Genomic DNA, 20,214 nt, shown 5'->3' with positions numbered 1-20,214 from the left:
TTCAATTATTTTTGACATTCAGAATTTTGCAATCATTACCACAATGTGAGAACATCTACATTACCCCCAATAAGAAACCCTGTACCCGTTAACACCTACTACCCCTTTCTCCCCAGCTGCCCCCAACCCACCCCAAAGGCAACCACCAACCTTCATTCTTTTTTTTTTTTTAAGGATCTTATTTATTTCTTTGACAGTGAGAGAGATCACAAGTAGGCAGAGAGGCAGACAGAGAGAGGGGGAAAGCAGGCTTCCTACTGAGCAGAGAGCCCGATGCGAAGCTTGATCCCAGGACCCTGGGATCATGACCTGAGCAGAAGGCATAGACTTAACCCACTGAGTCACCCAGGCACCCCAACCAACCTTCATTCTTAATGAAGTCTTCAGTCTTAGTGGATTTGTCTGTGCTGGATATTTCCTATAAATGGCATCGCACCACATGCGGTCTTTTGTATCGGGATTCTCTCACAGAACGTAATACTTTTAAGATTCGTCCATGTTATCATCCATCAGTAGTTCATTCCTTTTCATTGCCAAATGCCAGTCTATTGTATGGACGGACCACATTTTGTAGATCCACTCCCGACAGACATATAGGTTGCTCCCGCTTTTTGACAGTTAGAATACTACTACTACGAACATTTGCATACAGGTTATTATGGAGAAGGAGGTTTTCATTCTATCTAGGAGTATCATTACTGGGTCATATGGTAACTATGCGTATTATGTTTTTATAATATTGCTTGGGGTTTGTTTTGTTGACATCTCCAGTGTGCATTCGCCCACTCCCCTTAAAATCTCCAACAGTGAAGAACTTACGGGGCAGAAAAAAAAAGATGCTCAGCCCAAAAATTTGGTTGCAACTACCACATAAGCAAAAGCTCTAAATCATGCCATCTCACACTGAGGTCATGAGGTAATTTCCCTGATTTACTCAACTGCTTAAATAAATGAGGCAAGTCATACTGGAAAGACACAAACAACATTCAGTTTTATTTCGTGGATACTTTTCTGTCCCTCTGACCTCCCACTTAGATTCTATTTAAACTCAGGAAATAAACTCTTTAGCTATATTTTCAACTTAAGCTTATTTCAATTGTATTAGACTCCTGATACAATCAGGCTCCATTAATGCTAGTCCTTGCCTCTAGCCTGCTGATGTGACCCAGCTACAACCAATACCCATCTGAACAGAGTTTGTTACATCTGGATGAGTTCTGAAGAAGCTGAGATTCCTTCCAGCTCAAGCTAAGATTCTCCTGATAAGTGGGGGGAGGCAAGGAGAAGAATTTATCTTCATGTGTGAGAAAACACCAGTATTGCAAGAACAAACAAAATGAGCATCATATCAACTTGATATCCTATTTTTATCCTTGGCCCTTTGATGATGAAACTCCCTTTCTTCTGTGGGTAGGAGGAGAAAGTAGATTGGCAAAGTCAGCCTTTAAAGGAAGCACAGAAAAAGCTGAGCTGTTCTGTAAGATGAAATGAACAATTCCAAATCACTTCCCAGGGCTGCAAAGTAAGTACATTCCCTGGGTATGATTTGTATTGTCTCGAAAATGTTAAAATACTTGACATTCAGGTGAGCAACGCTGATCAAGTCCTTGGATGGATATTCCATTGTGGGGTTAAGATAAGAACTCCACATCCAACTGAGTAACCACCCCCACAGATCAGCCTAATTGCCATCCTGAAATCCCCAACACTGCAGGTCCCAGCAGCCGTCCTGGTGGAAAGGACCTGCATCTTGACAGACATCGGAACCATATTCATCACTTCTAAAAAAAAGCACTCAGTTACAGTATTTAAAATGAAGGCTCTTGGAAAGGAAATCTTGCATTGGAAAAGCCCTCTTGTTTTCCCCATAATTCACAGGAGACACTCAAAGAAGGAGACTCCCCCACCCAACTCCCTCTTCACATTTCACTCACCCAGAGCACACAGAGAAGGGCTGCATCTTCATCTAAGGAACGGTTCAAACAAAAAAATCTGCTCACCTTGTTACTATGGCAGGAAGAGCTACGTCTCAGTATCCCAACACATGCATGATTACCACCAAATCCACCCCAGCACGTGTTACAACTTGCACTTGTAACTAGCTAGCTTTGCTACGATGCTTCCCCATGGCTAAGCATCAACGGGCAGATACTAGTCCGGAGGCTCTAGCTATATTTGCTCATTTAAGCCTCACTAGAATTATTAAATGATACGCCCAAGTCATCATTTTGCACAAAAGGAAACACAGCTGAACAACCTGCACCATGTCCAGAAGCCAGATCATGGCAGAGCTGAGGTTCCAGCAGAGTCTGCCTGTAGCTGGTGTGTGTCATCAAGGCATGCCTGTACATGTGGGTCATAAATCTTCCTTGTAAGAACTTTATGAGACAGGTCAGGCATGTGGAAGAAAGCTCATTTCAAGGCAATGATTCCAATTTTGCACTTCTCCATCACACAAATGCTGGAGAGACATCTCCACCAGCAGCCCCAAGACTAAATAGCTGAGTGTTCTCGTACCTAAGGGTGGTGGATAGGTTACAGGCTGAGAGGTCAGAGTACATGGGCCTGACCTTCTGACTACCTGGGCAAGCTGCCTCACCTCAGACAAGTTACGTGATCTCTCTGTGCTGCCACTTCCTTGTGCATAAAATTGGGAAAACCCACTCCCGACACCCAGAAATGTTCCTCTCCATAACCACTGGCCAGTGCATGCCATGAACGCCCCAACTTTGCTCCGCTCACAGCAGCATTCCCAACACCTAGAACAGTGCCAGCTCCACAAATACTGGAGGGCAGTTCTGTAACAGTCAGCTCCTCGAGATGAGGGTTTTTGCCTTTGCTATTTCAGTTACTGCTATGTCATCAGTGCTTAGAACACTGCCTGTCAGCAAGTGAGCACTCCAATGTTCACTGGACAGGTAAGTCAGAGAGCCTGCAGGACACTCGACGGCCTGCCTGGGCTGTGTCTTGTGCTTGGATCCACAGACTATCCCGCCTTTCTCACGGGGTCATGAGATAGAAGCCTCTCTGCCCTGCAGGGAACTTCCGCTTCAGCCCTGCAGAAACGGAGTCTGCCTCCCGTCCTTTGTGACTACATCTCAAACTCCAGTCCCAGCTCCCCCTTTCCTTGTGAATGAAAATATGGAACATAATTAATGGAGAGAAAAAGGGGGGGGGACTATTAACACAGAAGTTGAGACAGCCAGTCACACATGGGTTTGGTTTGATCTGGTTGTGGTTTCTTTAATTAACTACACAAGAATATGAAACAAAATGGAGTCACGTAACAGTCAACGGGATTGCAGTGGTTCTGTTTTACAGCACCAGAGACTCAAGGCAGTCAGGAAGCTTCCAAACAACACCAGAAAGCGCAGCGGGGTGTGTGGCGAGGCACGGTGTTCTCGACAGTCAGGACAACTACGAGTTTTACAAACACAGACACCCAAAGCCCAGCTCCCAGTGTGAGCATTACCTACTACTGTACTAACGGATGTGGAGGACCCAGGTGATGGTGAAAGGGTAGGAAAGGGCAGGAGCAGTGGACGTGAGAAAGAGCAGCAACCACCTGTTCCTTACCCAGACCACCTCCATGAGATGGTCCAAGAACCGTGACAAGGGCATTCTTCCATGAACCATTGAGAGAACTTTTACATAATGTGGCACAGGAGCCACGATGGCAGGACTTAACTAGAAGCTAAAAAACATTAAAGGTACTCTCGGCTTCCACAAGGAATGGGGGTTTCATAGATGGCATTTTCAACATATTTGGTCAAAGAATCCTTGTTTTTCAAAGCATCTCCTGCGACTGGGGTTTTCACAATGTTTGTCAGGAAATCCTAGAATAGGATATCAAATAGGAACAAAGAAGGCAAGGGACAAGAGAGTCAGTTGGTGGATTAATACTAATAATTAGCTTACTCCTCTGAGCAAATTAAAAAGGTGAAGACGTTTTGGTCATTTCGTCCATTTGGAGTAACTTCCCATCCTTCTGGGAGTATGATTACAGTTACGAACTATGGGAACATAACTGGCTCGCTGACAATAATGACACCATTTATCATCCTAATGGGGACAGGAAAGCCCTTCTCCAGGACAACACTCTCATCTTTTAACCGATGGCAGCTACAGATACAAGCTTAGGGTTTCCTCCTCCACTCTCTGCCCCTGGAGAAACATAAAAACATGATCTCTTAAGAATCTTCTAGTAGGGGAAAAAAAAAAAAAAGAATCTTCTAGTACGGTTTCACTTATTTGTGGAGCATAACAAATAGCATGGAGGACAAGGGGAGATGGAGAGGAGAAGGGAGTTGGGGGAAATTGGAAGGGGAGGTGAACCATGAGAGACTATGGACTCTGAAAAACAACCTGAGGATTTTGAAGGGGCGGGGGGCGGGTGGGAGGTCGGGGTACCAGGTGGTGGGTATTATAGAGGGCACGGATTGCATGGAGCACTGGGTGTGGTGTAAAAATAATGAATACTGTTATGCTGAAAATAAAAAATAAATTTTAAAAAAAAAGAATCTTCTAGTAGGTCACGAAGGGAAAGTTTGCTTTGGGGGTTTAAATAAGAAGGGGGAAAAAAGCAGACTTTGATATTCAAAATGCTTTGTTTTTCCAGTTGAGTTGCCTACAGGTTTATGAATGGATAGAAACGGAGTAGTTTCTCTTTAGTTGACTATTGCCCTCTGCTTGAACCTGAGGACAGTCTCTAATATTTCCTCCAAAAATATACAAATCAAAGCATTGCCTAGAAGGTCTGCCCAATACACACACACAAATGACTTGAAGTTGGAGCACTTGAGTTGCTGTCTTCTGCTTACTGCCTGCATGACTCCAGCTGTATTACTTTGGCTGCTCCTAGACCCATCAAACCCAGCCCATCTAAAATGGGGTACATTTTTTGCCATGATCCTGCTTCCTGTAAGGTCTATCCCAGTTAGGGACATACAAGAACTGAAGGAATCACCCTCCTCTCTCACCACTGACGCACCACCTTCAGGGCAGTCCCCACCTGTCCCTACCTCTCCATGATCATTACACTGCTGTGGTGCAGACCCTCTTCAGTATTACTTACAGCAGTGTGCCCCCCCCCATTCTCCCTAATCCCCGCCAAACGCTCCAGTCTGCACTCTACATTCTCACAGCGGCCTTTTGAAAGTAATAATCTAACCTGATTTGCTTGAAACAGCTCTCACAGCTGTCAGGGTGGAGCTCCAGTTCCTTGCCTTGTGTACAAGCCAGGTCACTATGCCTCCCTCCCAAGGCTGTTTTACTGGCAACACACACACACACAAACACACACACCACCCCTAATCAACAGGAGTACAAAATGATCTGCATTTCCCTTGATGCATCGTGTGATTCAGAACTCTATATTGCGTACATTTCCATTGTCTGGGATTTCTTTCCTTCTGTATGATCACAGCTCCAGGGCCACCTCTTCCAGGAAGATTTCCCTGACCACTCCACCATCCCACGCCACAGATTCCTCACACCAATATTTGTATATGACTCCTACTGGACTTACCATAATGTGCTGGGGCAGCTTGTTTTTCTGCCCCAATCCCAACTGTCAGTCCCTTAAGAGCAAGAATTTAAACACTTGGGGCGCCTGGGTGGCTCAGTGGGTTAAGCCGCTGCCTTCGGCTCAGGTCATGATCTCAGGGTCCTGGGATCGAGTCCCGCATCGGGCTCTCTGCTCAGCAGGGGAGCCTGCTTCCTCCTCCTCTCTCTGCCTGCCTCTTTGCCTATTTGTGATCTCTCTCTGTCAAATAAATAAATAAAATCTTAAAAAAAAAAAAAGAATTTAAACACTTATTCAGACCCTGCTTTGCTCTCAATTAGCTTAAAGGTGGATTAGAAGGGAAGAAAATACACAAGTAAAAATGACCAGAAAACAAAGCAAGGATGAGAGCTTCATAAATAAGGATCACACAAAAATGCAGTCAGCAGTACCCTACACATATGCAGGCCAGAAACTTAGTACCAAGTTTTTGGTTTTTGTCAACCAGCTACAAGAAAAACACCTGGTAAGTTACAGGCAGAGCAATAAATGCAAGTCAAACATTCAGGAGAAGGCAGCATTCCTGATAGGAAACCAGAAACAGGTTTCTCCTACAGGTTTTTAGGAGAAAGCACAAGGTGACCCACTACCTCCTTAGGCAGGCAGGAACTGCCCCCCTGCAAACTCCAACCCACCAGTACATCATCTAGAGAACACAGATGTGAGGGGAACTCCTAAACACCAAGCCCCACTGCTGAACTTAATCCAGAAGTGTGTGTGGGATGGATGGGCCCCACAGACTTCCAACAACCTGCTAAAAACCTTCCTTACCCAAGACTACTTTTATTATTTTTTTTATTTTATTTATTTACTTGACACACACAGAGAGAGAAAGAGAGAGAGAGAGAGAGGACAAGCAGGGAGACAAGCAGGGAGAGTGGGAGAGGGAGAAGTAGGCTTCCCACTGAGCAGGGAGCCCAATGCGGTCCTTGATCCCAGGACCCCAGGATGATGACCTAAGCCGAAGGCAGACGCTTAACCATTGAACCACCCAGGTGCCCCATCCAAGACTACTTTTTAACAAACATGGAGGCCAAGAGTTGAAGATTTTACACCTGACAAATAAGTGAAATCCAACTCGTTTATGTTGCCAGACACAGGCAGAATCAAAACTATCCACCAGCAGTCAATTTTGGTGGCTTCAGGGCAAAGATCTTGCCCTACTTTTTCTCCCTAACCCCAGCATCCAGCATGGTGGTTCTCAGCCTTATCAGACTATTATCCCTTTACACATAACAGATATTTTATAATGTCTCTCCACTCTCCTGAAATGGAATAATATAACCATACCTTAATATATATGTCCTCATCCTCACACATAATTTCAAAAAATAAAAAATATTCTAAAATATAAAGGGAAAGGGAAGACTTGATAATCAGATAATACATATTTCAGTATATAAATTGTTTGCCCAAACTACCTTATAAGACATAATGACAAAGTCAGATTCCTACAACTACTAAGATTTGGAATTGAAACCAAAAAAACCAAACAAACATGAAATCAGAATCTGTCCAAGAAGTCAGGACTATTTAAGAAAAAAAATAATAATGTTCCCCAGAGGGGCGCCTGGGTGGCTCAGTCGTTAAGTGTCTGCCTTTGGCTCAAGTCAAGATCCCAGGGTCCTGGGACTGAGCCACACACCAGGCTCCCTGCTTGGCGGAAGGCCTGTTTCTCCCTCTCCCACTCCACTTGCTTGGGTTCCTCTCTCACTGTGTCTCTCTCTTTATTTATTTATAAATAAAATATATAAATAAGTTCTTTAAAAAATATGTTCCCCAGAATCAAAACTTGTGTCTATCATGAAGACTTGCTAACAGATCAGACTTACTTATATATGGAAAAGGGGAAAAAAATTTAAAAACAGACATTAAATGCTCCTAGAGCAAATAATACATTATATGTTAATTTAAAAAAAATGTGAAATGAAGTCGATTGTGTGCCCAGAGAAACTGCCACATTGGAGAAAACAAAGAAGTACAGGATTCCTGCAGATGAGCTGGGTTTTATATACAACTGAGGGATCAATAATGCATTATTTTCTTAAAGATTTTTTTTTTAATGTACTTATTTGTCAAAGAGAGAGAGAGAGTACAGGGGGAGAGAAAGAGGGAGAAGCAGGCTCCCTGCTGAGCAAAGAGCTCGATGTGGGGCTGAATCCCAGGATCCTGGAATCATGACCTGAGCACAGATACTTAACCAACTGAGCCACCCAGGTGCCCCTCAATAGTGCATTATTAAGAATATAGCTCTTGGGGCACCTAGGTGGCTCAGTGGGTTAAAGCCTCTGCCTTCGATTCAGGTCACAATCCCAGGGTTCTGGGATCGAGCCCCGCTTCGGGCTCTCTGCTCAGCAAGGAGCCTGCTTCCTCCTCTCTCTGCCTGCCTCTCTGCCTGCTTGTGATCTCTATCTGTCAAATAAATAAATAATATTTTTTTTTTTTAAAGAATATAGCTCTTGCTGGGGACTCCCCAAGTAGCTGTGTACGCTCAGTCTCGGAAGCCCCATGAGGACTGTCAACATCTGTGTGGGACCACCTGGGTTGGGTATGACGGTCTGCACCCTGTGGCTCATCCAGCCGCCCCTGCCTTCAGGCCTACATGCCAGTGGTCATCTCCATCCCCTTCAAGACCAACTAGCCCAGGGCAGAGCAGGGCTCCACAAAGATGGAATGAGCTAAGGGGCCAGTGACTGAGGAAGGACAGCCATATTCTCTTTATGTTCAAACTTGAACATGAGAACACAGTGAGTCAGGAAAGTAGCCTTAAGATCAGGAGGGTGGCAAGGCCTGGTCAAGGGCACTCAGTAAATGCTAATTGAATAAAAAGTGGCAGCAGATTACATCGTTCAACTCTGCTAGAGCAAGCAAGGTCCTTGTGTCCCACAGTCCTGATCCTGTTTGCGAGTCCCCTGGTCCCTGCCACCTTCACAGCCCACTTCAACCACCAGTTAACTTGTTAGTCCTCAGCACTTTCTGGGTTCCTTGGGGTGGGAAAGGAGCCTGTGTACCTTCTTCAGTTTCTGCAGCACTGGATGGTTTGTCTCCTCTTTCCTCTGGCCTGGCTTCTTGATCTTCAAGAGTCTAGGGAAAGAGAAAAATAAAAAAGTCAGTGAAAACAATCAGTGGCTTTATATATGTGACAAGGAGATGGAAATCACAAACATGGGTCTGGGAGCTGGGACGGGTGAGCCAGTCTGGGGAGGTCTGGAAAGACAGGGTGGGTAAAGCTGCTTGGAGTACACATAGGCAGCACCCAGGAAGATGAGGAGAGACACTTGGGGGAACCGAGAGGCACGGGCTACAAATGTCCCTGCCATGAATCTTCTAGTGTCCTACATCATAAGCAGAAGGGCCTCAGGCACATAATGCATGAACCAAAAAAGGGGCCAGAAGAACTGCAGGTGCCCATCCTGAGCAACCCCTCCCCATGCCATAAGACACAGGAATCTGGGGGGCAGGACCCCCATCACAGGGAGGACCCAGGTTGTGCACAGGCCTTGTTTGGCAGGCCAGTGTATGCTGGTGCAGGTTGACCTGGATGAGAGCAAGTTGGGGGCCTCAGAGACAAAGTGCCCTCCTGGAGCTCTTAGCATTTTCTTTTCAAATGGTTACTGCCCGGTCAGTGAACGATGAAGAGCCACAGAATTATATGCTGATGTGCCAAACAGTGAAACAGCCCAACACTGCATCCACGCATATTCCCAAGCAGACACATAGGCACCCTTGAGCAGGGAGCCCTGCAAATGGCCCAGACCCCTGAATACTCATGGGCATCTTATTAATTAAACTCAGTCTATCAAGCGCCTTGCTCTTGACCATTTCAGAACAACATTCTGAACCCACAATAACAAGAGCAACAAAAAGCCATGAAAATATACACAGTTAACCAAACCACAAAGGGGAGGAAACAAGTGCCCACTCACCTGCACCCCGCCCCCACCCGCCTTACTCACAAGATGCAGTATTGTCTCTTCTAGGCCCCATCACGGAATTACAGGGTGGACCAGAGCAGATACGTACTGGGAAGCGCCATGGAGATGGGAGCCTGAGTGCCTAGAGTCCTCAAAGGTCTCACCACTCAGGCTCAAGGCCCAACACAAGCAGCCCACATGATTACCTGGAGTCAGCCCTCACCCTGAAACCCTAGTCTTCCGGTGAGGGTAACTGCTAAGCCTACCTGAAAAGGGCATCAGAGAATGCTGCATCCTGATTACAAAACAAAAATGAAATAGGAAATTACTTTTTTTTTTCATGGGGTGTATTAAAACAATTTTTATTCTTTTTAGTAAATTTGGATGCAATTGTAGGACACTTAAATTTCCTAGTTGCCTTATTAATTTTAGCCAAGTTCTAGAACTAAATTCTCAACATTCTGATTAACAGAAAAAACTGTTATGAGGAGAGAACTAAAACATGACTGAAAAATGTAGCTAAGAGGACATGTGGGTGGTTCAGTTGGTTAAGCGGCTGCCTCTGACTCAGGTCATGATCCCGGGGTTTTGGGATTGAGCCCTGCATTGGGCTCCCTAATCATCAGGGAGCCTGCTTCTCCCTCTGCCTGCTTCTCCCCCCGCTTGTGCTCTCTCCCTCATTGACAAATAAATAAATAAAATCTTTACCAAAAAAAAGTGCTACCCTCCAAAACACGGTTCCCAAAATAATGACTTTGCAGTGTGTACTCTCAAGGAATGTGAGTTATTATACACCAGAACGAACAGACATACACACCTTGAGGAGAAAGGCTCTGTCCCAGTAGTATTTCCTGAAGAGTTTAATATCTGCCTCCAACAAATGCTCGGCTGTGTGGTTTAGCGTCAGGGTCAACGTCTCTGATGAGTGAAGATACTGCAGGAAAGCTTGTTCACTGAGCTGCACTCTGGAGAAGCCTGGGGTACGTCTGCCCTGGAAACTGAAATGTCACAAATCAAAACCCACTGGCAGTTTCAGAGGCATCAACCCCAACATCCCACTACCCCCATGGCCCCCAATTACCAATCCAGCTGGCAAAATGATCCATGAAAGCCACCTACTGACAACAAATACATAAGATCATGTAAACAGACGCTAATAATAAAGCCACTTTCTTCCCCTACACAAGTTGCCAAGTGAGGAGCTATTCACATACACTACATACTTTACCCATCACTTGTAGCACGAATGAAACTAGTGACTTCTAAACGTCGTATTTTACTGCAATATTTCATTCTCTTTTTAATTCAAAAAGAGACCCTCTTGCTTTAACAGGGTCACATGTGGTAGAACAAATTAGCTGGCAGCCAACAGCTTATTAGGTGATTACAGTGAAAAACAGATATGATCTCCAGGGAACACAGTGAGGTTTGGAGGTTACAAACAAGTGGGTTATTCATAGCGCACTGGTCCACTGTTGTAAATCACTTTATCATGCATATTAAAAGATGCATATATTGGATTTTGTTGTATTTGTGAAAATATCCATAAACAAAGAAACAATATTCCCAAACTAAATTCTTGAAAGTAAACTTACTTTCTGTTCTGTTTTGACCAACAACAACTGCACATTTATTAGCTACACGTAGGCGTCACAGTTAGTGTACTATTCTGGATGGCTAGCAAGGTCATGTGATTGCAGCAGTGAAGGAGATCAGGAGGAAAATGCGAGTGCTTCCAGAGGGCAGCCCACCTCATGTTGTCACAGACCCACAGACCCCTCCCAGATTCCTCACTTCACAGAGATAGCTCTATGCCTCCTTCCTCTTCTTACATGGCCCTATTTTATTAATGAATGTATACCTCACGAAAATATAATATACTTCCAACCAAATAAATGCTATCTCCATCATATGGAGCACTAAAAAGAGATCCCTGCACTCTAAGATTTGGGGTATCTCTCTATACTCCTGATATTAATTACTAGAATCCTCTAGAAAACAACTTCCCATGTTAACATGTCACTGAAATAAATGGACTCTGAGCCTGAGCCAAAAGATTGTTATTAATTTAGAAAATGAAAGTTTCACCATATACTCAGTATTTAGCTGACAGTCTACTTCTAATACCATTCATGAATAGATCTGTTAAATGTGCAAACCTTTAAAGTATGTAATATCTTCCAGTCCTGGAGACAGTAGAAAGGTACTAGGCTACCCAAGATGAAGTCAGCCAGGACTTTGATCTAACAATGAACAATCCACAATGACTAAGTCAAAGAAAGCAGAACTGCCTTAACTTCTTGGGCCACGCAAGTAGGGTCACATTAGAGTCAAGAAAAGGACAATTCCTTTTGATGGGCTCTTCCACTGCTTGGTGGTCATGTGACCAAAGCAGAACAAAAATAAACAGAAAGTTCTACTCTAATATTCATTTATGTACCATTAAACCATAAATTAATTGCATTGAGTTTCATGAGCCAAACAAGAAAAACCAGTCTAGTAAGACACACCATATAATAGTACTCTGATGATATTTAATATTTATGCAGTACTTTGTAATTTTCAAGGTACTTTCCCATTTATTTTTAACACCTGTTACATCAAGGAAATCACTACATATGAATCCTCTTGTCATAGGAATAATGGCCAAAGTCAAGAAAATCACTATATAAAAATTCCCTTTTCATAAGTATAATGACAAGTCTCAACTATTCTAGGTAATAAACCACACATTCCTCATTCAGTGAAAATGCTAATAATCATGAAGCACATAAGAAACTTTACAGTTCTTTTATTATTTCCTTTACATTACTTCATTAGATCCTAACAGCCACATTGTCTCTTAGGGTATGTCTGTTATTGATTCAAAAATCATTTATATTCTTTCAATGAGTGTCATACACAAAACTGTATTAGAAATACTACAGTAGGTAAACAAATACTTTCAGCCCTCGAGTGATACAGAAGGGAAACCTAGGTAACAAATGATGCCTATATTTAAAATTATAAACTATGATTAATATTATAAATTTGTCCTTTTAATCACCATATTGTACATTATTCATAATCATTAAAGATCCTAACATGGATGGCTTTCTGAAGCATTGTTACTTAAGGTGACACCTGAAAGATAAGTAGGAGTTGGGCAAGTATTTCCCAACTTTTTCCTTGATTACAGTCCCCTACAAAGCCCTTAAAGACATGTTTTCTCTAACTCCCTCTCCATGAAATTTTGATACCAAATATGTCTGCACAAAGTACTCATGTATTTTGTACTCTATAAATGAGAAACAATGGTAAAAGAGAAACCAACAAGAGCTTATGGTCTGGTTATTTCAATTCTCCCACAGTTCTTGGAACACTTTATAGGAACCGATAAAGAGAGAATTAATCCATCAAGTAGCCAAACTCACTTTGTGATGTCTTCAACCAGCTTGGAGTGTCCAGCTTGTAAAGCTAAGTCTAATGGTGTGGCACCTTCTTCGTTGGGTAAAGACAAAGCCTGAACTCCCCCAGGCAGGCACAAGAGGAAATGAGAGAGCTTAGGTAGGCCCCATCTCATAGCCAGGTGTAGAAGAGACTCTCTGCATAAAGAAACTGAGAATAAAAACAAATGGTATTAGTTCTTTCACTTGCAAAAATGTGCCTTATATGTTTTATCTCTAATACCATAGATTTAGACATAATAAGAATGTCAGAACTGGAAGGAACCATCAAAAGCATGTAATCCAAATACCTTATTTTATTTTATTTTTTTAAGATTTTATTTATTTATTTGACAGAGAGAGATCACAAGTAAGCAGAGAGGCAGGCAGAGAGAAAGGAAGGGAAGCAAGCTCCCTGCTAAGCCGCGCACCCGATGTAGGACTCGATCCCAGGACCCTGAGATCATGACCTGAGCTGAAGACAGCAGCTTAACCCACTGAGCCACCCAGGTGCCCCAAATACCTTATTTTAATTAGGCTCCATACACTGTGTGGACCCCAATGTGGGGCTTGAACTCACAACCCTGAGATCAAGACCTGTACTGAGTGAGATCCAGAGTCAGACACCCAAGCGACTGAGCCACCCAGGCGCTCCTATTTTACTGCTGAGGACAGGATGAGTGATTTGTCCAAAGGTAGGCAGTCAAGAGGTGCTGGGCGGGGTCTGCCCATTGCTGGTACAGTGCTATTTCCACCCACTACAGCACACATTCACATTCCCTTTCACTTGTGCAGAAGTCAGCAAGGGAAAACGAGCACTAGGAGCACACCACCCTTTCAAAACACGAAGCTGCTCTTGAAGGACACGCTGTTACTTCAGGAGGGCAGTGTCTCAGAGGCCACAACCATAAGGGAGTCCTTGTTCCCATTCATGAGCCAGAGATGCTCCTCCCCTGATGAGAAGGTAGGGCAGAAACGGGCTTCCCATGTCCAGAAAACTCGAGACCATGGTCGTTCTCCAACTTCACGGAGGAGCTTTGGTGCATCTATTAGATTCCTGGGACTGTTTCAGGGCTGGCAAATGGCCCTAATGCTTTGCTTCAACGGCTCAGCCTGGGGCCTCTTCACATGGCCCTTGACAAAGGGCTCTTGGTTAAACTGTGTTCTGAGTTTTCACTGTGGTTTGCAGCTTTCACATGAAGGGGTACATATCATTGTAGAGGCTGAGGGGTTTTATTATTCTCAACACCTAATACAATATCTGATAAACAGAAGTTGTCTAGTGTTTGTGGAGCTGAATGGCAACTGTTAAAATTGCTATCATTTGTGTATGTTCAAATTGCCTTATTTGCATACAGTTTGTACACCTGTATTTCTACCGTAATACTCAGTGCCTGGAACACAGCTGGCTCATGATAAATATTACACTGGAAATATGGAAAAGAATAAATTTGTTTACATTTAAAAAAAAAAAAAGGTAGACTCATAAACTCCTCAGACATCAAGATATACCTTAAAACAAACCTTATCGTCATGAACTAAACCTGAAAATCCAAACACTCAAGATCTGCTGGAATGCACGCAATGAGAATGTGAATCACATCTTCCCTCAAGCTGAATGATGTTATTGGCTGCAGCTATAATAGGAAGGATGTCTAGGGCACACTGTATTGCACTGGATTTTCTGGCAGGAAAAGCCAGAGGGGAGGGACCCCTTCTGTTTTCTACCCCAATACAGTGCCCTGCACATGTATGGGTCTAAAAATACCTGCATATTGAATGAATGAAGGAGTGAATGAATGAATGAATGAATGAATATATGACCAAGGGGGCTCCTTCCCTCATTAGTTACCCAGGAAAGTGAGCTTGAGGGATATGGCTGCAGCTGCCACTTGGAGCACCTATCATTCATTCTTAGTTCCATCTCTGGTACGTTGACTAAAATCTGTGAACAAAAGCTACTTACTCTCTCAGACTTTGAACACTGAGGACAAAAAACTCCTTCTCCACAAGTCAGAGGTCTGCATTAATATGACTTTACCTTTCCATTGTCTTCATTAGCATAACTTCACTACTCCAGGAGATTCTTCCCAGGGCAAATGATGGTCTGTTCATCACTCCTTTAAGACCCATCAACTCCTCTGTAAAAAGCATCCGTTTGAGCCCTAAAACCAATCTATATTATACCACGATCCTTATCCTCTCCTAATCCAACTCCCTGCCTTGTCCACACCCGCTTCTCTGCATGAGAAGACCATCATTAAACCAACCTTCAAGTTCTCAGTAAATTCCAACCCTGCCCTCACCCCCACCAAAAGCCTGCTGAGGTTGCATGGAGGCAGCCTTCCTGCCTCCCAACCAGGCCAGGCCGTTAGCTCAGCTCTGTCTCTCCAGCAGACTGTGGGGATGCTATCTGGGGAGCCAGCATCCAACGCCACTCTAATTTGAAACAATCGGAAGGAATTACGCCACTGCACAAATGCAGAAGAAAACTGCTTAGCTTACATTTTTAGTGGTTTATACTATTTCTTTATCCAGATCAAGAAGGTGAAGTGTTCTATTTCAAATTTGTAACAAGGCCCTCAAAGTGAAATACTACTGACTCCACTGTGCATTTGCTCTATCACCTGTCTGTGTGACACAGCACAGACACACGCCCCCACCCCCGTGCAGGTCAAATAACATCTGAAATGCCAAAACATCTAAAGACAAAGCAATGCACACCTGCCAGATATCTGCTTAATATGCCTGATATCTTCAAAAGGCTATTGAAGAACTTATCTCTGCTTTACCCTTTAAGTTTTTGACCTTTAAACTCATTTTATTAGAAGGTAGTGCTTTCATACTTAACAGACTCCTGACAAGGCATGTTTGAGAACATTTCCATTTTTTTTCCCCCTTCTTAAGTAATAAGGAGGAAGAAACTGTTTGGATCAGGTAACAAAGCAAATACAAATGCACAAGGACACTCCCCAACACATATGTCGGCATGAGCTCACAACCGGCCACCCTCGAATGGAATTTCAAAGTCATAGATCCCAATCTCAATTGGGTAAGAAACACTGCATGGCTGTATGAGATACTATTTTCTTCCAAGACAAAGACCAAAAGGGAACATCAAAACCGTCTGCATTCCCTTTTAAAATAAAACTACTGGTAAAGGCAAGTATGGGGTCAACCATTTAAATGGAACTCCATACATCGCCTGGGGCAGTACCCCAGATACCCTTGACCCTGGGGAGGAGTTCACGCCATTCTACCTGTGTGGGTGGCAGGAGTTTTTCTCCTTTGGAACACCTTCCAGGCCTGTTCTGTTAGCCCAGCTCCCCATTCCCTCCCTGGGCTCTAATCTCACATCTAGTTCATAGAGGAACAAAGCAAACTTGCAGGAAAGAACAGCTCACTGCTGAAACTGTTCCTCCTTCTCAATCTGTCCACTCCTGGGAAGGTGGGAAGGCCGGGGTAGAAAGGATCTTCTGATGTTTGAAGGAAGCAAATAAGAAGCTGACCAAGATGGTTTGAGAGAGCCTTCTCATTCGGTCTGAAAGTTCAGAGCCCAGAATCAGGCAAAGAGCCTGAAATAGGAAACACCATGACATATATAAATAATTCTGCTTGTTATAGAGTTTCAGATTCTTAACAGCGGTCAGGAAAACAAGCTGTGAAAAGGGGTTATACAATCTGGCAGAAGTGGGAGGAGGTGTGTTTAAAATATATTTTTAACCAAATAAATATGTCTCTTCCTGTGTAGCTAATGCCAGGAGTTATGTGAACTAATGTTACTAAAACAGAATTACTTGTAATTGTTCTAATAACAAACATGAGAAGGTATGACCTGTCACATCCTGGGAGCAAAATCACCCAGACACAAAGAGGAAGTGAGTAGGCTGTGCCATTCAATCAGCATTTCCCATCATGGCATAAAGGGAGTCCACTGGACCCAGACAGGGATGTAGACTCAAAGCCTATGCCTCTCGTGCTGCCACACCTCAGTTTCTGCGCCCAGAAAATAAGGCGATCACATCAGAGACCCAAGGTCCTGAGAATAATCATCCCAGCCTGACTTACTGAGGATCAAGGATGCAGGAAATACAGCCCACCCCAAAGGTCTTCCGACAGTGTTCAAACACAGGGGCTGAAGTAGCTGGTGAGGCTGTTGCTGAAGGAAAGTGATTTTATATACTGTTCAGTCCAAATTAGGGACCATTATAGCTTCACAAGGTCTGGAGACGGCAGAATATGTAAAAACAAATTACCAAGTCCATAGGAACTCACAGTCATGGCTACAGGAAATGTAAATGGGCATAACCACTTTGGAAAATACATTGCCATCATAAAATAAATCTGAAGAAACTGAAGTCTTCAGTGATTAAGCATTTCCACCCCTACATATAAACCCTAGTGAGCACCATGCTTTGCATGTCACAGCAAACACACATAAAAATGTATAACTGTCCAAAAACAGAAGGGGCCTCAACATCCACCAACAATAGAATAAACTGCAGTATAATCACACTAGTATCCTAACATCAATAAAAAAGTACAGACTAACATAGAAAAAAACTAAGAAATATACTATTGTTGCAGAAAAGTCACAAAAGAGTTCACAGAATATGTTTTGGTTAATACGAAATTTTACAAAGTGAACAGCTAAGGCATACTATTTAAGAACACATAGGTAGTAGAAATTTAAGGAAAAGCAAGGAAACAGTTACTCTACAAGTGGGCATCATTTCTCTAGGACAAAGAGGAGACCATGAATGGAGCTACTTCTGAGGTCCAATGGTGCCTATATCTCCCCACCAACACACACAGGAAGCCGTGTTTAAGGCTCACCCTAGGACAATTAAAACAGAATTTCCAGGTTTGGGACCCAAGCCTTACTTTTTCCCAAAGATTCCCAAGTGATTCTAATAAGATCTGCTACTTTGTCTAAGTAAGTGGTTAACAAAATACCTGGCAATACTTCCTTTTTATACCACCGTCTTCCCTATCATCTCTTAAGATCTATTAGCTAAAAATTTCAACAACGAATAATAACAAAAAAAAGTTTGTGACTTTCACAAGTTATTCTTAATCTACAATACTTGCTCCCAAACCAAGATATATCCTTAAACTGTAAGCAAAATATTAAAGATAAGTGTGAGTGGGCAATAATCTAGAAACAAATGCTTTTATTCTATTTTTTGAGATTTTATTTATTTGACAGAGAGAGACACAGAGAGAGAGGGAACACAGGCAGAGGGAGTGGGAGAGGGAGAAGCACACTCCAGCCAAGCAGGGAGCCGATGTGGGGCTTGATCCCAGGACCCTGGAATCATGACCTGAGCTGAAGGCAGATGATTAATGACTGAGCCACCCAGGTGCCCCGGCAAATGCTTTTAAATGCAGTTTAATTCAGGAGTACTTCTACTTTGTAGGATATACTGATGTTTCACAACAATTAAGTGGAGCCGTTGAAATGTATTCAATAGTGTAAGTCTCAATTTTTGCATCTAAGTCATTCAGTAGACAAACACTAAATGAAACTAGTATTCAATGCCAGTACTATATGCCAGATCTTGTAGATGTAAAGATTATCTTTGAATACCATATTGCCGCCCACTTTTCTTTGGAATAAATATCCGGCCCATGAAACCACTGACTGATGAGTTGCAGCTCTAGGCATAGACATAGAGTATGAACAGAAATAAGGAAAGTATTGGACCTACTACCTCCCTCATGTATGATGACTTGAAAATTGAGACGTTTATCCAATGGCAAAGTGATGAGGAAAAACTAAAGAGAATGAAAAAAATATTTTATGGAACACAGAAGAGAATATGTGGTATGAGCATCACATACAATCTCCTATTTTTTCAGGACTCTCAGTGAAATAGGAGAGATCATGTACTATGGCATCTTTCATTCAAGTGGTCTAATCAGGGCTTTGGTGCCTTAAAAAAAATCACTTCTCCACTGAGAAGATCAGAGGTTGTTAAGTCCAAAATGGAAACTGAAAATATCAACAGTTTCATAGGAAAGGTATTGAAACAGAACGGCCAAAGGAGCACAATACCAACATGGCAGGTATGGCTGGACAGTAAAAGCAATGGGAGAAGAAGAGAAGTGCAACAAGCCCAAGGGTGGGTTCTAGCTTCCTGATATGTCTTTTCTGCAGCAGGCATATTTGAGACACTCAGATGACAACTCCTGACTGCAAGTCTGGGAAAACACCAATGACACAGTTTCATTCCATCAAATTCACATTGCCGTATGTGATGCTAGAATGCAGTTTATGGAGTTTGCCTCTCTTTTAGGCTGGATATACTTTATTTTACCTTGTGGAACTAGTACTAAATCAGTTGAAACATTAAGAAGTCCTTATCGGGGCACCTGGGTGGCTCCGTGGATTAAAGCCTCTGCCTTCGGCTCAGGTCATGATCTCAAGGTCCTGGGATTGAGCCCTGCATCAGGCTCTCTGCTCAGCAGGGAGCCTACTTCCCTCTCTCTCTGCCTGCCTCTCTGCCTACTTGTGATCTCTATCTGTCAAATAAATAAATAAAATCTTTAAAAAAAAAAAAAAGAAGTCCTTATCAGAACTCAAAGATGGCAATCCAATTTCTGGCCTGCACTATCTGGGGACATGTCAAGACTAAACTATGCAATGTACACATCAATAGAATCTATTAAGAATCTGGTCACAATACTGCATAGTGCAAAGGCAGACAGACAGAAGAGTTGAAAGATCTGGATTTGAACACTTACAGAAATGTAGCTGTGGAAAGACCCCTTAATTCTCAACCTTTAAGGGGCTTAATGGAGAAGCTGAGTGTTATCTTCCCAGCCTACTACCCAGAAGTGTCAGAGGGACATAATGAAAATACCATATAAAACAAGGTTGTCAAGAACTATGAAAGCCAGTATTGGGGGGACTTCTCAGTAGTATACATTTGTCTGATATTTTCCACACAAAAAGTACAACTTTCACTAGGTAGAGACATGGTTTACTCCAAAACAGTTTTCCTCTGGTTGTAATTTAAAAGCATAATTGAAGGCAACCAGATGTCTGCTTAGGAGGCACTATAATTGCATCTGTGTAAGATAACAGATGTGCCATTGAGACACATGTGTGTCAGCCCCACGCCTTGGGCAGCAGGCAGTCATTAGGCGCCATAAGCAACAATTGTTATCATACCTACTTTCCAGTTTGTGCATTAGATTTTTAAAAATCATTTGTTAATACTTCTTTAAGCTCTGGTTTGTGTCCACCATTTATTCATTCATTAGATATCTGCTGACAGCCTACTATGCACTGAGCATTCTTTCCCCT

The 20,214-nt window shown here is 43.0% G+C and overlaps 1 protein-coding gene across 6 annotated transcripts in view; it reads right to left on the bottom strand.

The window, feature by feature from the left end:
- The window catches only part of ARHGEF28 (Rho guanine nucleotide exchange factor 28), a 321,385-nt gene that overhangs the window by 143,249 nt on the left and 157,922 nt on the right, over window positions 1–20,214 (bottom strand). For all 6 annotated transcript variants that reach the window (XR_009354003.1, XM_059175234.1, XM_059175237.1 and 3 more), the window contains 3 exons: window positions 12,891–13,074; window positions 10,295–10,475; window positions 8,575–8,647 (listed from right to left, as the gene is read on the bottom strand). Coding sequence is in view for 5 of the 6 variants with exons in the window: in XM_059175234.1 (XP_059031217.1) it covers window positions 8,575–8,647; window positions 10,295–10,475; window positions 12,891–13,074 (438 nt within the window). In the remaining variant the exon portion in view is untranslated. The remainder of the gene's footprint in view (window positions 1–8,574; window positions 8,648–10,294; window positions 10,476–12,890; window positions 13,075–20,214) is intronic.

Source organism: Mustela lutreola, chromosome 5 (assembly GCF_030435805.1).
Source record: "Mustela lutreola isolate mMusLut2 chromosome 5, mMusLut2.pri, whole genome shotgun sequence".
Classification (NCBI taxonomy): Eukaryota; Metazoa; Chordata; class Mammalia; order Carnivora; family Mustelidae; genus Mustela; species Mustela lutreola.
Note: the sequence above shows the minus strand (reverse complement) of the source record. Positions and strands in the feature narration are given on the sequence as shown.